This window comes from Syngnathoides biaculeatus, chromosome 23 (assembly GCF_019802595.1).
Source record: "Syngnathoides biaculeatus isolate LvHL_M chromosome 23, ASM1980259v1, whole genome shotgun sequence".
NCBI lineage: Eukaryota > Metazoa > Chordata > Actinopteri > Syngnathiformes > Syngnathidae > Syngnathoides > Syngnathoides biaculeatus.
The window spans coordinates 6,258,228-6,272,862 of record NC_084662.1 but is presented as its reverse complement, the minus strand read 5'-3'; the positions used below and the strand labels follow the sequence as shown (position 1 = coordinate 6,272,862).

The following is a 14,635-nucleotide window of genomic DNA, read 5'->3' as shown; positions in this document are numbered from 1 at the left end:
TGACGCCCCCTTCCTTACTTGGAAGACCCGACACGTCTCGAGGTGGAGGCCGAGATGAATTTTGTCGGCCTTTGTTCGTGAGCACGAGAGGTTTTTTTGCAGAACATGTTCCCATTTTGAGATCCTTACAATCCATAAAATCCTTCTTTGTTAGATTCAAGATCCAAAAATAAACACACGACAAGGAGATGGCTTGTTTCCTTTTCTTTTTTCAATCTGACCGATTACAATTCGTGATCCTCGGGGTGGTAGAGTTCGCTGACCAGGCGGTAAACGTAGGAGGGCGCGTGTCCGCCGAAGTTGGAGATGAAGAGCGTGATGAGCTTCGGGGGGACGTAGTCGAAGACGGGACAGTGGACGTTCACCTTGGACAGGATCTCCCCTGAGGCACAAATTGTCCACTGTCGATTTTCATTATGCGTATGCACACAGTACCCGGGCGGAAACACAAAATTGTCCAAAACCTGAACACCCCCCCCCCTCCCCGCAAATCCACCTGATTTTTAACTTCTGCTTATTTGCATTTTTTGACCCAATCCCCCCAACGATTCTGTGTTTTTCAAAATAAACATTTCACGGACATTATCATCCGCACATTCATACTTGGCAAAGGACTGCGCTGGCACGTTTTTCTCAGTACGCAGTTGAAATATGTATTTTCTGTGTCTTTTGAGTCTCATTTCTAACACAGTGCGACCAACGGTGTCAAACTAAAGCCGAGCGGCGCCGAAGTTCTGCCTGACTCATCAGCTGCGCGCGCGTTGCGTTGCGTTGCGTTACCTTCGGTGAACGGAAGCGCTTCATGCGGGGAGACAAACTTATGGAAGGTGTTCTCCTCATTGTGGAACTGAAATCAGAGCGGCGGTCAGAATAGCGCGGGACGGAGGGCGCCGGCGCCGCTCGCCCGGGGGGCTCGGCTTCACCTGGGGCGAGAGCTTGAACATGGGCGTGCAGACGATGACCGGCGTGGTGTGGTACTTGGCGGCCAGGGCCAGCGTGTACGTGCCGGTGACGGCCCGCAGGCCTCCGTCGGCGAGCACCGTCTGCGTCCCGATGATGACCTGCGGGCGGCGCAAGCCGGCTGAGTTCTGCGCCGGCATTTTGCCACGTCCGCCGCGGCCTCTCCGTTACCTTGTTGACGCGAGAGATGACGGCGAATATGGCGGCGTCCGAGATCACCGTCGTTTCAATGCCGGCTTCCGACAGACTGGTGGCCATCTTGTGCCCCTGACGGAAATGCAAAACGCGATTATCCGTCCGTCTCTTTTCTGAGACGCTCATCCTCACAAGGGTCTATCGCAGCTATCTTCGTGCACGCCCTGAACTGGTCGCCGGCCGATCGCAGGGCACACAGAGACAAACAATCACACCTACGGGCAATTTAGAGGCTCCAATTACCATTATTATATTATTGAAATTTGGGGAGAATGCACTACTTTAACAGGACCTCTTGTGCGTTTTGAATAAAATTCTAATCCTATTATTGTTTTGTTATATTTTACAAATGACGTATAGCATTTTATGATCAATTAAATGTGTTTTATTGCCTTTTTTTAATTCAATCTCGTTTTGTTCCTTTGTTTCACAGTTTAAGACCCTCTAAAAACAGTACATCATTTGAAAACATTTTTGGAGTTTTTACTAGTCCTGGAAAGATAAAATTGTCACTCGCAATGCTACGCCTATTGATACACTTTAACGCTCACTAATACGGATGTTATTGATTCTTATGAGTGCAATACGTTGCATAAGGATAAAGAGCAATGATTTTAGATCGTAAAGTTATAAAGAAAGCAAAAAAAAAAAAAAGGATTCCTGAGTGTATGTGAAGGCTTTTTGTGTTGCGCGCGCGGCTTACCAAGCAGAAGGGGGCGCACTCGGCGACAATGACGTGGAACTTGCGTTTGCGAGCGGCGTCCTTGAGGAAGGCCTCGACGGTGCGAGAGCGGCCGATGGTCATGATGACCTCGTTGGAGTGGATGTGCTCCAGAGCCTGCATGGCGATGTTGTCCGTCGTCCCTTCTGCAAAAAGCCGCAGTTTTCAGACGGGGACGTCTCACGCCGCGGCGTTCACCGGCCATTCCACTTTTGCACGGCAGGAGAAGCAGCCGCAAACGCTCGAGCCGCTCGCGAAAACCAGCCGCCGAACCCCGCGAGCGAGCGAGCGAGCGACTCACCCAGCTCCATCAGCAGCTCGTTGATGGCCTCGATGACGTTGGCTTTTAGGGGGGCAAAATACTGGTAGAAGTTCTCCTCGCTCAGCGCTCCCGTCGTCAGCCACTTGTGGAGGGAGTCCTGCTGGTCCAGCTCCTCGCCGCCGCCCCGAGACCTGCAGATACGTAGGCGACGAGCTGCCGTGACAGATGATACTTCAAGTAGAGTTTACAGCTGATAGCAGCGTGAGATGAGGAACTCCTTTTCGGACTGCCGTAGGTAGCACTGCTTGTGCTCTGAACCACGGCAACGGGCCAAGACTTTTATTTTATTGATTTTTTTTCATTTGATGTAATGCTCAGATGTAGCGGTATCATACCTTGGTGGTCGTGTTGCGCAGGCTTTGGACCAAATGTACATGGCTACCATGACGATAGTATTAGTGTCCAAAAAAAAGTCAAAAGTATCAATTACTGTCTTACAAGCACACGTTTAAATAGGACTGATATAATGTTGTTGTTTTTTTTTTTTAAATATTCATACGACTGATTTTCATGAAAAAGCTACTTGGCTCCAAAGTATTCTCGCTGGTAATATTAAAGACATTTTGTCCTCTCGAACCTGGTTTTTACTTCAAATAAGTGTAAGCACCAGGAGAGACCATAATAGCACGGGATCTTTTTCTTTCTTTACGCGAGGGGATGTCGTCAAACTTTACCAAGTGCAGGCCTGCATGTGAAGCTCTTTGGGACTCTTTTGTGATAAAGGGTGAATTATGAATTCATTGGTATATTAATTACTACCGCCGAAGGCCCATCCAAGTGTATACGAGCCATTGAGATGTGACTTTCCCATCCTTGTGACTCACCTTGTGTACTCCTCTCTGATAATCTTGAGCACTCGTCTGATCATGTTCCCCACGGTGGTCTCCGACGGTTGGGCGGCGGCCATCCGCCGGCCCTCCTTGCGAATGATTTCCATCAGCTCGCCTTAGACGTTACAAATAATCAGCAGCAAGGGTTTACTTTAACATTTAGCGCTCCACTAGTACTAGTAGCAGCATTGGAATGCGCTTTACCCTCTCTCGTAACCATGTAGTTGTCCTACTTAAGTAATGCACGGAAAAGTTACAGAGCAGTGGATAGCGCGTTACAAGTAACTGGTAACGACTCAAGGCAAAGAGCGTACTAGTGCCCAGACTTGGAGATGAATAAAAGATAGTGGTTAGGAATAAAAGCGAGGTCAAAGAGCTTCGCGTGGAGCGTGATGCACCTGCGGTGGTCCACCGAGCCTGCGACGTGATCCTGCGGAGCAACGAGGCCGTTTCTCGGGCCGTCTCCGCGGAGCTCCGCAGAGGTCCGGCCCCGCTCCCGCTTCGCTTCAGGTCGAACAAAAAGGCCTCGACTCTCTCGGTCAGGTCGGTCTCTTTATCCCCACCCGGCATTGTAGCGACAAATACGACTCGTTGTACAAGTTCAACAAAACGAACGAAAAGAAGTTATCTCGCGAGTTTATCACTATTGTCATCAAGTCGGCCATTCCAAACCAGGAAGTGCTTTGGTAGTACATCCGGGTCACGGTGACTATGACGCCGTCTGATTGGCTGAGATCTCGCTGATGCATTCAGGGACCGACGCTTTTTTTTTTTTTTTTTTTTAAACAGTAATCATTAAACGTTTCCTAAAATTTAAAAAACAAAAGTTTCTTTCGCCTTGTCCCTTTCGGGGTCGGTCGCCACAGCGTGTCATCTCAGATGAACGCAGATATACGTTTGGCACAATTTTTACGCCGGACGCCCTTGCTGACGCAACCCGACTGAGGGAGTGTGGCGGCCCCAGTGGGATATGAACCCCCGACCCCTCCCTGGTTTACCAAACCAGTGCTCGAACCACTGAGCTCCAGTCCAGGGGCCTTTCAAACATTTCCTGAAAGACTGCGTCGTAAATTGAAAGGCAACGCATGTTCAAACTTGAAATGACAGATTTTTTTTTTTTTTTTTACCCAAACGCGAGCCACCTTGCAAAAGCAGTTCTTAAAAATATTCTGGACCAAAGTGCCCAACACTGGGTGATGAAGCTTTATTTTTACTTTAATTGCTATTGATGGCACCAATTTTGAAACTATTGGTAGCTAATTTAGCAATATATATATTTTTAATATACAATTTGGGCTCTGCTTATAGATTTTTAACCATATTTCAACCAAGTTTATCATACCATTGAGCAAAGATGACTTTTTTTTTTTTTAGAGGTTTTATTTTCACACACTGCAGTATTTGCAGTCCAGCTACCAAAGGAAATCCATCCAATATCTCATTGAGTAAAAGCCCAACACAAATTTACAAAATGCACCGGTTAACATAAAAATCATCAATTATGGAGTCATAATGCACACGCTCCTCCATTGGAAAGCTCCCCGTGGGGGACGCCTTCAGAATGAAATCCCATCAGAGCAGCCGCAAAGCTCCCATAAGCCCACGTAACCACACCTCCTAAGTAGCTCGAAAGACAACAAATAAAAATGGAAGTACATCGGCTGGATCTGCAAGTACTAACATTTGGGAAGAGTTGCTCGTGAATCGTGTCAAAACGTTTAAATTTAGTTAGCAGCGCGTAAAGGCCCGGCGAGCAGGCTTCACATACAAACCGGGTCTCTTTACAAATACTGCTCGTCGTCGGGAGTCAAAGACCTGATTCGTCCACGAAAGGACAATACCACGACGACAAACCACATTCAAACAAAAATATACGCAAATTGTGACTCAGGGCATTTACAGAGTGGAGAAAAAAAAAATTAAAGAAAAAGACGAGCATGTGAAGGGATGGATTGAACGCAGAAAAATTACAGCAACGTCACAAACAAAGCCAAGCGCGTGTTCAAATAGCCTCGACGGGGAGAAGAGGAACCCCGGCGAGATTCCCGTGGCGCGTCCCCTCCAAACAAAAACGAGCTCGTCGTCGGTGAGGAGCCGGACCATTTGGAAATTGTCCGGACAGACGCGCTTGTCACGTTTGAAACCGCAAAAGAAAGCAGGCCCGATCGTTCTTCTCCTGTTAAGTCTGGCATCTTTGAAAAAATAGAATTTCAGGTAACCCAAAAAAAAAAAAAAAAAAAAAAAAAACATCGCTCGCCGTCCACGGAGTCCGCCTGCTGTTGTTGTTGTGGGGACGCTTCTGAAGAGCCTCCGCTGGCCTTCTACTCGATGAGCTTCTTGGCCTTGAAGAAGCGGCGCAGGTAGAACACCTGCCACGTGGCCAAGCCGATCAGGCAGCACATGGAGAAGATGCTGAAGTAGAGCACGCGCGTGTTGGTCGACTCTGTTTGAGGCAGGACGGGGCCACAAGGGACTTCAGCAACATTCACGTACATTTCAATCTCATCGATAAACCACGTTCTCGTTCTATTCGAATACTCGAGTTGGGCTGGAGCAGCGAAGAGCCTCCAAAAACAACAAAAAGGGCGCCGCCGCCACTGCAGGGCAGAACGGATGGCCACTTCGGATCAATTCCGTCTTCGATGTGACTTTGCCTGCGGGCCATCACGTCACACGCGTGCACATGAAACCAACGGAACGTCACGCGTGTGCAAAAACGCGGGGCACCGTGTTGACCCAAGTCAATATGGCCGTAGGTCTCGTGGCACTCAAGGACCGCGGCCAACATTTTCTTCCATTTCTCACTTTAGAGCACGATAAGATAAAAAGGCAAAGTCGTGTAGTAATGACACCATTTGCAATTTGCTTTGCTTTGGTTTATGCCTCGATGGAAGTGGCAATCAACAGCTTGCAGCTTTTTTTTAGAAGACTGGTTTAGTCACAGCCAAATTTCTCCGTTGAATCCGCTGCCACCGTGCAACACTCGCTCATAAGTGGGGGACCCCGGAATCTCGAGGCCCCTCTGCACCCGCACTCGTACTTTTTGCGTGAACGGCAACGGCTGCCTGCTGTGCCCGGCTTAGCTCAGCCGCATCGTGAGCGGGACTGGCGCGCAAACGGGGCGGCTGAGCTAAAGAAAGAAGAAATTCACCGTTGGTGTCCCTCATCTCCTCCTCTCGCTTCTTCATGTACGCAAAGTCGTTGACGATGGACTCCGAGAGGTCCTCCAGTCGCCGCAGCTCCACCTCCAGAGGCTTCAGCTTCTCCACCTTGGCAATCTGGACTCACACGCGTGTCAATAGAAAGATCAGCCTGCAGATACAGGTTATTACAAGATTCCTCCAGTAGGTGTCAGCCTAAAACTCGGTTTGCAAAAATCAGAGTTTGGAACAAAATCCCGCGTCAGTTTTGGTCTTGTCCATAAACACGTGAAATCACGAGCCCCCCCCCGTTGGATGGGCATTTCATCTTTACATACGAAACTATCAAACTCAAAAGAGAATTATTAGTCACAGCTCAGCCCGAGTTTAGAGGTTTTCGCAACATTTGGCACATCAGCAGTGTCGCACATGAAGCTTTAGCTAATGCGCACGTCATTTTTCCCCGCGTATTTTGTGTATCGCCTGTGCGGATGCGAGCGCCGCTTCGACATCTCATCCAACTGTGGCACAAGCGTCACGATGTGACGACTTACCTCTTCGTAGTTCTTGGCCTCCACGCCGTGCTTCATGTCCAGGTGGACCAACTGGTCCGGCACTCTTCCAGTTCCTTTATATAAAAGGTAGCTGATGTCAAAGGTTATGATGGGAGGGGGGGCAGCGCCTTTCAAAAAAATGAGAAGCAACTTACCCATGGGGGACTTGCTCTCAAAGCACACCTCAAACATGTCGTAGTCCTCCGTGGTGAAGGCAAACTTCCCTTTGGTGGCATCGTCCTTGGTGTAAAGCAAATGGCCGGCGGAATCTGTGATCTGTAACAAATGTACAATTCACCCAACATGTACGTACATTTGCGGGCGTCAATGCCATTCCAAAATGGTTTCAAATTAGTTTTCCCTGTCAAAATTTGAAACGTCTTCAAAAGTGGAGCGCTATCAACACTTTCCAGAATCACCAAAGTTACAAAAACACTCGTTTCGTTGGGTTAAATCTACTCCTCATTATTTCTACAGCTTTGTCCAATCATTTCCTTTCGTAAAAAATTGGGCACGGCATTTGGGACACGCGGAGCAGACTCATTTTTGCAACTAAACCGACACAACCGTGAAAGCTATGCATGGGGGGGGGGGGGGGAAAGACATCCTACATATTACGTATATGAAAAATAATTGCGTTTGCAAATTTCTTTAATTAAATATAAATGATAACGGGTGGCACAGGGCAGCAACTGGAGAGCGTTGGCCTCACAGTTCTGAGGACCGGGGTTCAAATCCCGGCCCACCTGTGTGGAGTTTGCACGCCCCCCACCCCCCCCGCTAGCGCGACTTTTCTCTGGTTTCCTTCCACATCCCAAAAACATGCAAGCATAATTGGACACTCTCAATTGTGCCTTCTTAAGTGTGATTGTGAGTGCCCTGCGATTGGCTGGCGACCAGTTGAGGGCGGCCGATGGCAGGTGGGATTGGCTCCAGGACTCCCACGAGACTCGTGAGGATAAGCGGATCTGAAAATGTGTGGATGATAACGTGTCCGCTTTCATTAAGGAAGAGCGATCAGAACATTTCCCGCAGGGAGGTTGAAATTTGCTGTTCAACAAGAGCTCGACAGAAATCCATTGTTTGATTACTCGATGAAGTGTTTCGGCTCTAAATTTCGCCGTCTGCTCTCATCAATTGATTCTTTTAGGCTGAAGGGCAAAGGATTTGACGCACTTCTCTGAAAAAAAAAACAAATGCGCAACATCCACAATCGCCCAACTCGGGTCTTCATTGGAATGTTATGACGAGCGTCGTTACCCCAACGTGGAGACAGACACCGACCACAATAATCAAGTCAAACAATGTAAAAGGGACTCTCGCGGCGTTATTTGTTACGTCCCATTCCGTTCCCAAGTTAGCGTACAACCGGGTGCTAGCGAACGTGCTAATGTTAGCGGAGGCTTAAGCGTGACGTGTAACAACCGACGCGGGCCGATTGCCGCACACCAAACGCTTCCCCGCTTCCCGTCCCCGACATTGCACGAAAAGACGTTTTGCAAAGCCGCCGACACGCTCGATTCGAGCTTGCCGTTAGCGAGCTCGGCCAGCAGCCTTCCTTTAGCCTCTCGGCCGACAAATGGGGCGATTTGGAACAAACGGCAAAACACTTCCGCGGCCTTCCTCGGCGCTCACCTTCAGGTTGCTTTTGGTGCTGGTCGGCTCGGTTATCTCGTACTCCCCGGTGACCAGCACGTCCTTGTGGATCTCCTCCCGCAGGCACTTCCTCGAGTTGACCGGCAAGAAGAAGGAGATGGCGGAGGCCGACTCGATGACAACCGATAAAAGCAGAAGCGCCGCGAATCGAGCCATAGCTGAGACGACAAAAAAAAAAAAAAAGACCTCGCAGATCGAGCGACCAAGCAGCCGGTGCCAGCTAAGCCCGCTGAACTGCTTCCTGCTTCGGCCGAGGCCGGCTGCAGCGGCGCCTGTAGGTCGGAGGAGGAAGTGCACGTCCGCGTCGCATTCTGATGGGGGGGGGGGGCACAACTAGACGATCGCACGTCCGCCAAGGGTCTCAAACCGGCGGCCCGCGAGACGATATTTTGTGCAAGTGGAATGTCAGTGTGGCCCTCGAGTTTGATATCAACGGCATTTTTCCTTTGTTGTGTGCCGAGCTGACCAACCGACCAATCGGCACATTTTTCACCGAGTGAAATCGACACGGAGAGTTTGTTTTGTCGTTTTGCACGCAACGTGTTTACAGCAGCTGTGAAAAAAAAAAAACGTAAGAAAGCCGTTCTCAAACGAATATTGGGTAATTTTGTTGTCTATAATTTCAATTGCGCTGCAGCCCTCTTCCTCCAGCGAAATGATTCATTCATTCATGTTTTCATTTTCTCTACCGCTTGTCCCGACGCGGGTCAGGGGCGTGCCGGCGGTGCCCGTCCCAGCTGACTCTGGGCGAGAGGCCGAGTACCCCCTGAACCGGTTCAGCAGTATATATCAGTGGGCCTCACTTGTGCTTTTTCACCTCATTTAGTGGGTCAGGACATTAAGAAGAAGAAAAAAAAAAACAGAACTCCATGTGGGTCCCTCACCCTTTTACACCAACGATTAAGCGCATATCGCTCGCTTGTCAGCCTTGACCGCAGGTATGATCCCATCCCAAGCGAGTATATACCATAAGTATACATCTTTTCTCTGCGACGGCTGACGGATTAGCCGGTTACATAAAAACTGTCCAGTTTCCAGGGAAACATCCTCGTTCGTGAGCCCACCAGGCGAGGCGGGGATACCGAGCGGCGGGTCTGGCGCGAGGAGGACAATTATTGGACGGAGAAATCCCTCCGATGTCGCAACGCGCTGCGTCAAACGGCTTCTAAGAATAGCAACCCGCCGCCTTTTTAAACATCAAGTAGAAGCCCAACGCGAGTAAAAAAGAAAAATCCCAGACGTCAGCGAACGTGTGCTTCCCTCAGTGTTGTTGTTTTATATTAAACCACACGTCAAGCAATTGAAAGGTTTTGGCTTGATTTTTCAAGCGTCCCTTTGGGCCTTTTCTCACTCTGTCGAGCGACGGCGACCGGCGATGAACGTCACTTCCACAGAAAGGAAAGAAGATGATCATTTTCCAAATCTTGCTTCAAAGCCGGTTTACGCGTCGCTCCCGGCATGTCCAAGTTTTGGCCAAGACTGACGCAACAAAGAAACACAGAACCGACAAACTATTCAAAGGAACCTTATCGTTTCATCAAACAAAAGTCCTTAATGCTTACATTTAATGTGAAAAGCCATAGACGGGCTAACAGAAATCAACATTCACCTTGGGGTCGTCGTAAACCTTCAAATTGCCGTTGCTTGAACACACACGGTGCAGCAACACACGCAAACATCCAAACGGTCTCCGGGCGAGTTTGGGGCCTTCTCTGCTTCCCGGCTTTGGCGCAGCGGCACAACGGCCACTGACGTGAAGCAAAAGTCTTTTCATTTCTTCACATTCAATTTCACGGGATGTTTCTATGAAGCGCGGTCTTGCCAAGTGCAATTTTTCATCTTTTTTTGTCTTTGGAGGGCGGAGGCAACAACGACCTTTTCATCGTTATGTCGGTGTGCAAAGATGAATTGGAGGTCAGAGGGTTTTGCCTCATCTGGATGTCAAGAAGTCCAAGTGAAACCAAGTAAAGGTGCTCGGCCTCAGAAGCGACGTCGGCGAGCTCCTCTGCACGCTTACCGTTTGGACTCGCCCAAATCAGCTCGTCCACGTGGTTCACCATCTCGCAACATTGCAAGTCGGCTTTTTGGGCCAGAAAGCGGATTTCCGAACGCCGCCGTCATCCGTTGGGAGTTCGGATCGACGCGACCTAATTTTCCAGAGCACAAAGCCTCAAATTCCTTGAGCGCTTGGGGCTGACGCCAAGCGGCGACACGCCCCGACGCGGACTGCTGTCGACTCTCGAGAAAGTGAACTCGCAAACCGCAAGCAAAGACGAGTCTGATGCATGTCGACTCCCTGAAAGTAGGGCAGGATACTGCCTGGGTTATATTTTGAATCCGAGTTTCCACCGAGTGTCGAGTCCGTTTTGTCAATAAGAAATCGCATCCAACGTACAAAAAGTCGAAAAAAAACCCCAAACAATTTGGCCTTTGTTACTCTATTGAAATCCACATTTGAAGTAATAGAAACGCTTTGTTTAAACCCCCCCATACTGTGTACTTTTCGGATTAGCCACGTGTTCCTGTTTTTTTTTTGAAATTTTCAAACAGTCGATCGAGATCTTCGGTTCTCCATTCAGGCAAGAAGTGTCGGGAGCTGCCGAGCTCTGCAGGGGAAGTCCCATGAAAACTTGCACAAATTCAAATCCAGACACAAATACCTTCAGAAGTTCCAATCGCTCGAGCGAAGTTCCCGTGCCAACGCCAAACCGAGGAGCGCAGAGAGCTCTCCGGGCCGCCGCCGTGTCCGCGGATCGCGATATCGAACGTGGAGCCGTCGCGCTCGCCACATTTTCAACGACGCGAAACGACTTGACTCTTCATGGTCGGTGTACTTGACATCGTGCCGTCTACAAATACATATACATCACGTATTGTATCAATATTTGCGTTCCAGCGCCACCTATCGACCGGCCACCCCTCATTGTCTTTTTATTTGTGTCCCGTGGAAAATAAACAACCCAAACCAGTTTTTTTTTTTTTTTTTTACACAAGTATCAGTACTTGTGCTGAAGTAGAGCGTGTACTGTACTCACCCCCCCTCCCCCGCCCCCCCCATCCCTTCTGTGCGTCTTAAGTGTTCTTTTGCAAGCATCGCGATTTGGCATGCGGGTGAACCTGTCTGGCATCGACACCACCACCGTCGTCGTCGTCTTCCTCCATTGGGCCGCGGAGCCGACGCGTTTCGGCGTCATCGAGGTCTAATTTTACCACCGTTGATGCTGATGTTGTGCGCAAAAAAAAGAAGCGGCACCTGCTATTTCTGCCGCTCTGCCCCTCGTCCTCACGGGGGTTGCGAGGTGGTATTAATAGACGCTTATTATGCATGCGGCAGCTTTTTCGGGGGGTGCAGACAGCCAGAGTGCGGCTCTTATGCAACCGGAACGCGTCGCCGCCGCCGCCGTAGCTGAATCGGTATTATTTGTGGAAATTTCCACGCCGGTGGCACTTGAACAATAGCCGGGCGTGAGATGGCGACATCCGTGGCACGTACGCCTTGTTAAGCAAGCCGCCGTTGAGTTATGCTTTTATTGCAAGAAAAGGATGACAAGAGCGAGTGAATAAATGATAATTACACAGAAGGGAAGGGCGGGGAGGATAAAGCGTTGCGCAATTTGCACGCGCCTTTGCTGTACTACGAGATATGCGTCTGGCTGCGTGTCCAAAAGTTACGCCGTTATCGTATCCGGTCAACCTTCCTCGAACCTTTTTCGACATGGGCCAAACCGGATTCCAAAAAATAATCAAAATTCAACCCCTGCCACACTGACACATCTTAAAAAAAACCATACCTTTAGAAAAAGTCTCATAATTCTTGCTTGCAGTACGCGCGCTTGCCTTATATTGTTTTGCTGTCATGTTACAGTCAAACAAAGGCTGCTAGCTTAATGCTAAGCTACTCAGCGCACGCGGTCGTTTCAAAATGCGGCGTGCGGGCCGGGAATTCACACTGGCGCAATTTCTTTAGAACGCAGCCTGGAAAAGCCCAGTGACGAACTGCTGAGATTTGCCCAAAACATAAACGATCCCTTCAGACGCCTGGTTTGGGCGCTCAAATGTATCCGCGTGAGAAACTTTGCATCCATTTTCCCAGGCAGGGTGTAGTTTGATTGACATTTGACGGGCGAGTAGGGCGTGGCTTCCACGCCGTTTGAGAGACGGCTTCATTTTGATTTTGCAATATTGTGAGCCATCATTTTAGACATTTTCTTTTGTGCTTATCCTCACGAGGGTCGCAGGGAGCCCCCGGAGCCTATCCCAGCTGTGGACGGGCAGGAGGCGGGGTACACCCTGAACTGGTCGCCGGTCAATCGCAGGGCGCACGGAGACAAACAGCCTCAATCACAATCACACCGACGGGGCAATTTTGAGTGTCCAATTCATGCGAGCATGTTTTTGGGATGTGGGAGGAAAGCGGAGTGCCCACCCGGGGAAAAGCCACGCAGGCATTGGGAGAACGAAGGCGGGGCCGGGATCAAACCCAGGCAGGTCCTCAAAACTCTCAGGCCAACCCTTTTACCGGCGGATCCACCTCGTTTTGAACACTTTTTACATAATATATAAACACTTTTATCTGTGCTGCGTCATTTTTTTCACTGTACAGAAATTTGAAAGGCGCTCGGGGGTCTTAATGGGTCATAGTTCACTGACAGGCTGAGTTTATGGATTTTTTTTTGTTTGTTTTTACAAACCTGGCAGTCATTTCCAGTCATGTCAGCCCACTATGGAGCAATTTGCTATTAAAAAAAAACAACAAAAAAAAACCAAAACAAAAACAGACAGACACGTCGGAGTTCAATAAGGAAATATCCTCACCTTCTGCACGTGACGTCAGCAAAATGTGGAAGCCCAATATTTGGCTGGAATGGAACATGTCATCTGAAGAAAAGGCCAAAACGAGGACTCTTTGTCAATCGCTCTTTCTTCTTCTTCTTCTTCTTCTTTTCCCTGCAGCTGAAGCCGTTGACGTGAACGTGCTGGCAAGACGCACACAGGCTGAAATGGACAAAAGAGTCAAAGACTGCTTTGGTCGTAAATTGCATCGTTGACATTGTAAACGGGACGTTTGTTTTGAACGCAGCTCGCATCCCATAAATGAACGAAAGAAAACTGAGCCAATAGGTCGATTTTTACAGTAGTTCTCTATTTATTCGGGGTCAATCGGAGCCTCCCTGGCGGCGAAGTGTCCCCAAAAGCCGCACCGGAACGTCCCGGCGTCGCAACAACGGACTCGCTTTTTTTTTTTTTTTACAGCTTTCCGTTCTTCCGCGTTCGCTTTCGGACCCTTTCCGTTGCATCTGCGACTGACGACGTGCCGCGCCGCGCCGCGCCGATTTATTTCCATTTTTTAGCTCAAAAGCTCGCTCGGCGAGGCGAAAGCTCGAAATCGTCCGCATTTGGTCACGGAAGTGTGACGACATCACGCCGCGCTAAAAAGGAGAGGAGGGAAAAAACGGTGACGTCAGAGACGTGTGACTCGGGCCAAAGGTCACCTTGGCAACAGATGGAACAAGAAAAAGCATAAATAGAACACGGGGAAAATGGTGGAAAGCTCCAAAATATTGGACTCTTTTCTCAAAGTTCACAAACTACTGGAGGCCAGACATTTAAACCATCTTTTCAAAATGTTTGAACATATTTCATAAGCTTGAAATATGAGGAACACGTTTAACATCTTGCAAAGTAAAATTTAAAAAAAAAACAACATTGAAATGATGAATAAAAAGTCATTGTTCATCATAAAAATATTATAGTAAAACAATTTTCTAAGCCGCTTATCCTCACGAGGGTCACTGGAGTCAATCCCAGCTGTCACATCAAGCAAGGGTCCACAGGGTGCACCCTGAACTGGTCGCCACCCAATCGCAGGTCACATCAAGACAAACTGTTGCACTCACAATCACACCGACGGGGCAATTTAGAGTGTCCAATATTAATGTTGCATGTTTTTGGGATGCGGGAGGAAAGCCGAGTGCCCACCCGGAGAAAAGTCACGCAGGCACAGGGAGAAGATGCAAACTCCACACAGGCGAGGCCGGGATTTGAACTCCGGTCCTCGGAGCTGCGAGGCCAATGCTAATTCAAGTGCGTTCACAAACACGCGGGTCCCCTCCGCCGTCATCAGGAGGCAGATTGGCCTTTCCGTTAACAGCAGCGGGACTCCGACCGTGACCCTTCGCTTCCAAAGTTGAGACGCATGCCACCCATATTTTTTTTTTTTTTTTTTTTAAAAGAACAAACGCCACCAGATGAAAACG

At 49.0% G+C, this 14,635-nt stretch overlaps 2 protein-coding genes across 2 annotated transcripts; both read right to left on the bottom strand.

Moving 5' to 3' along the window:
• Nucleotides 1–189: 189 nt before the first annotated feature.
• eif2b2 (eukaryotic translation initiation factor 2B, subunit 2 beta) lies at nucleotides 190–3,719 on the bottom strand. The gene is made up of 8 exons (XM_061812303.1): nucleotides 3,427–3,719; nucleotides 3,023–3,143; nucleotides 2,178–2,329; nucleotides 1,859–2,022; nucleotides 1,132–1,227; nucleotides 924–1,061; nucleotides 781–847; nucleotides 190–382 (listed from the first exon to the last, which is right to left on the bottom strand). Exons 1-8 carry the CDS (start codon nucleotides 3,596–3,598, stop codon nucleotides 225–227), a joined length of 1,068 nt encoding a protein of 355 aa, XP_061668287.1. The 5' UTR covers nucleotides 3,599–3,719; the 3' UTR covers nucleotides 190–224.
• A 772-nt stretch (nucleotides 3,720–4,491) lies between these two features.
• tmed10 (transmembrane p24 trafficking protein 10) lies at nucleotides 4,492–9,609 on the bottom strand. The gene is made up of 5 exons (XM_061812304.1): nucleotides 8,358–9,609; nucleotides 6,878–6,998; nucleotides 6,723–6,796; nucleotides 6,180–6,306; nucleotides 4,492–5,471 (listed from the first exon to the last, which is right to left on the bottom strand). The coding sequence occupies exons 1-5, from the start codon at nucleotides 8,532–8,534 to the stop codon at nucleotides 5,350–5,352; spliced, it is 621 nt and encodes a 206-aa protein (XP_061668288.1). The 5' UTR covers nucleotides 8,535–9,609; the 3' UTR covers nucleotides 4,492–5,349.
• Between the last annotated feature and the right edge of the window lie 5,026 nt (nucleotides 9,610–14,635).

What these genes read in the sequence shown, in the direction of transcription:
- eif2b2 (XM_061812303.1), bottom strand. Translation starts at nt 3,598, where the DNA reads ATGCCGGGTGGGGATAAAGAGACCGACCTGACCGAGAGAGTCGAGGCC. An exon ending in ATCAGAGAGGAGTACACAAG is followed by an intron (nt 2,330 to 3,022) that starts GTGAGTCACAAG and finishes ACGTATCTGCAG; the next exon opens with GTCTCGGGGCGGCGGCGAGG. An exon ending in CGAGCTGCTGATGGAGCTGG is followed by an intron (nt 2,023 to 2,177) that starts GTGAGTCGCTCG and finishes GGCTTTTTGCAG; the next exon opens with AAGGGACGACGGACAACATC.
- tmed10 (XM_061812304.1), bottom strand. Translation starts at nt 8,534, where the DNA reads ATGGCTCGATTCGCGGCGCTTCTGCTTTTATCGGTTGTCATCGAGTCG. An exon ending in TGAGAGCAAGTCCCCCATGG is followed by an intron (nt 6,797 to 6,877) that starts GTAAGTTGCTTC and finishes TTTTATATAAAG; the next exon opens with GAACTGGAAGAGTGCCGGAC. An exon ending in AGGCCAAGAACTACGAAGAG is followed by an intron (nt 6,307 to 6,722) that starts GTAAGTCGTCAC and finishes GTGTGAGTCCAG; the next exon opens with ATTGCCAAGGTGGAGAAGCT.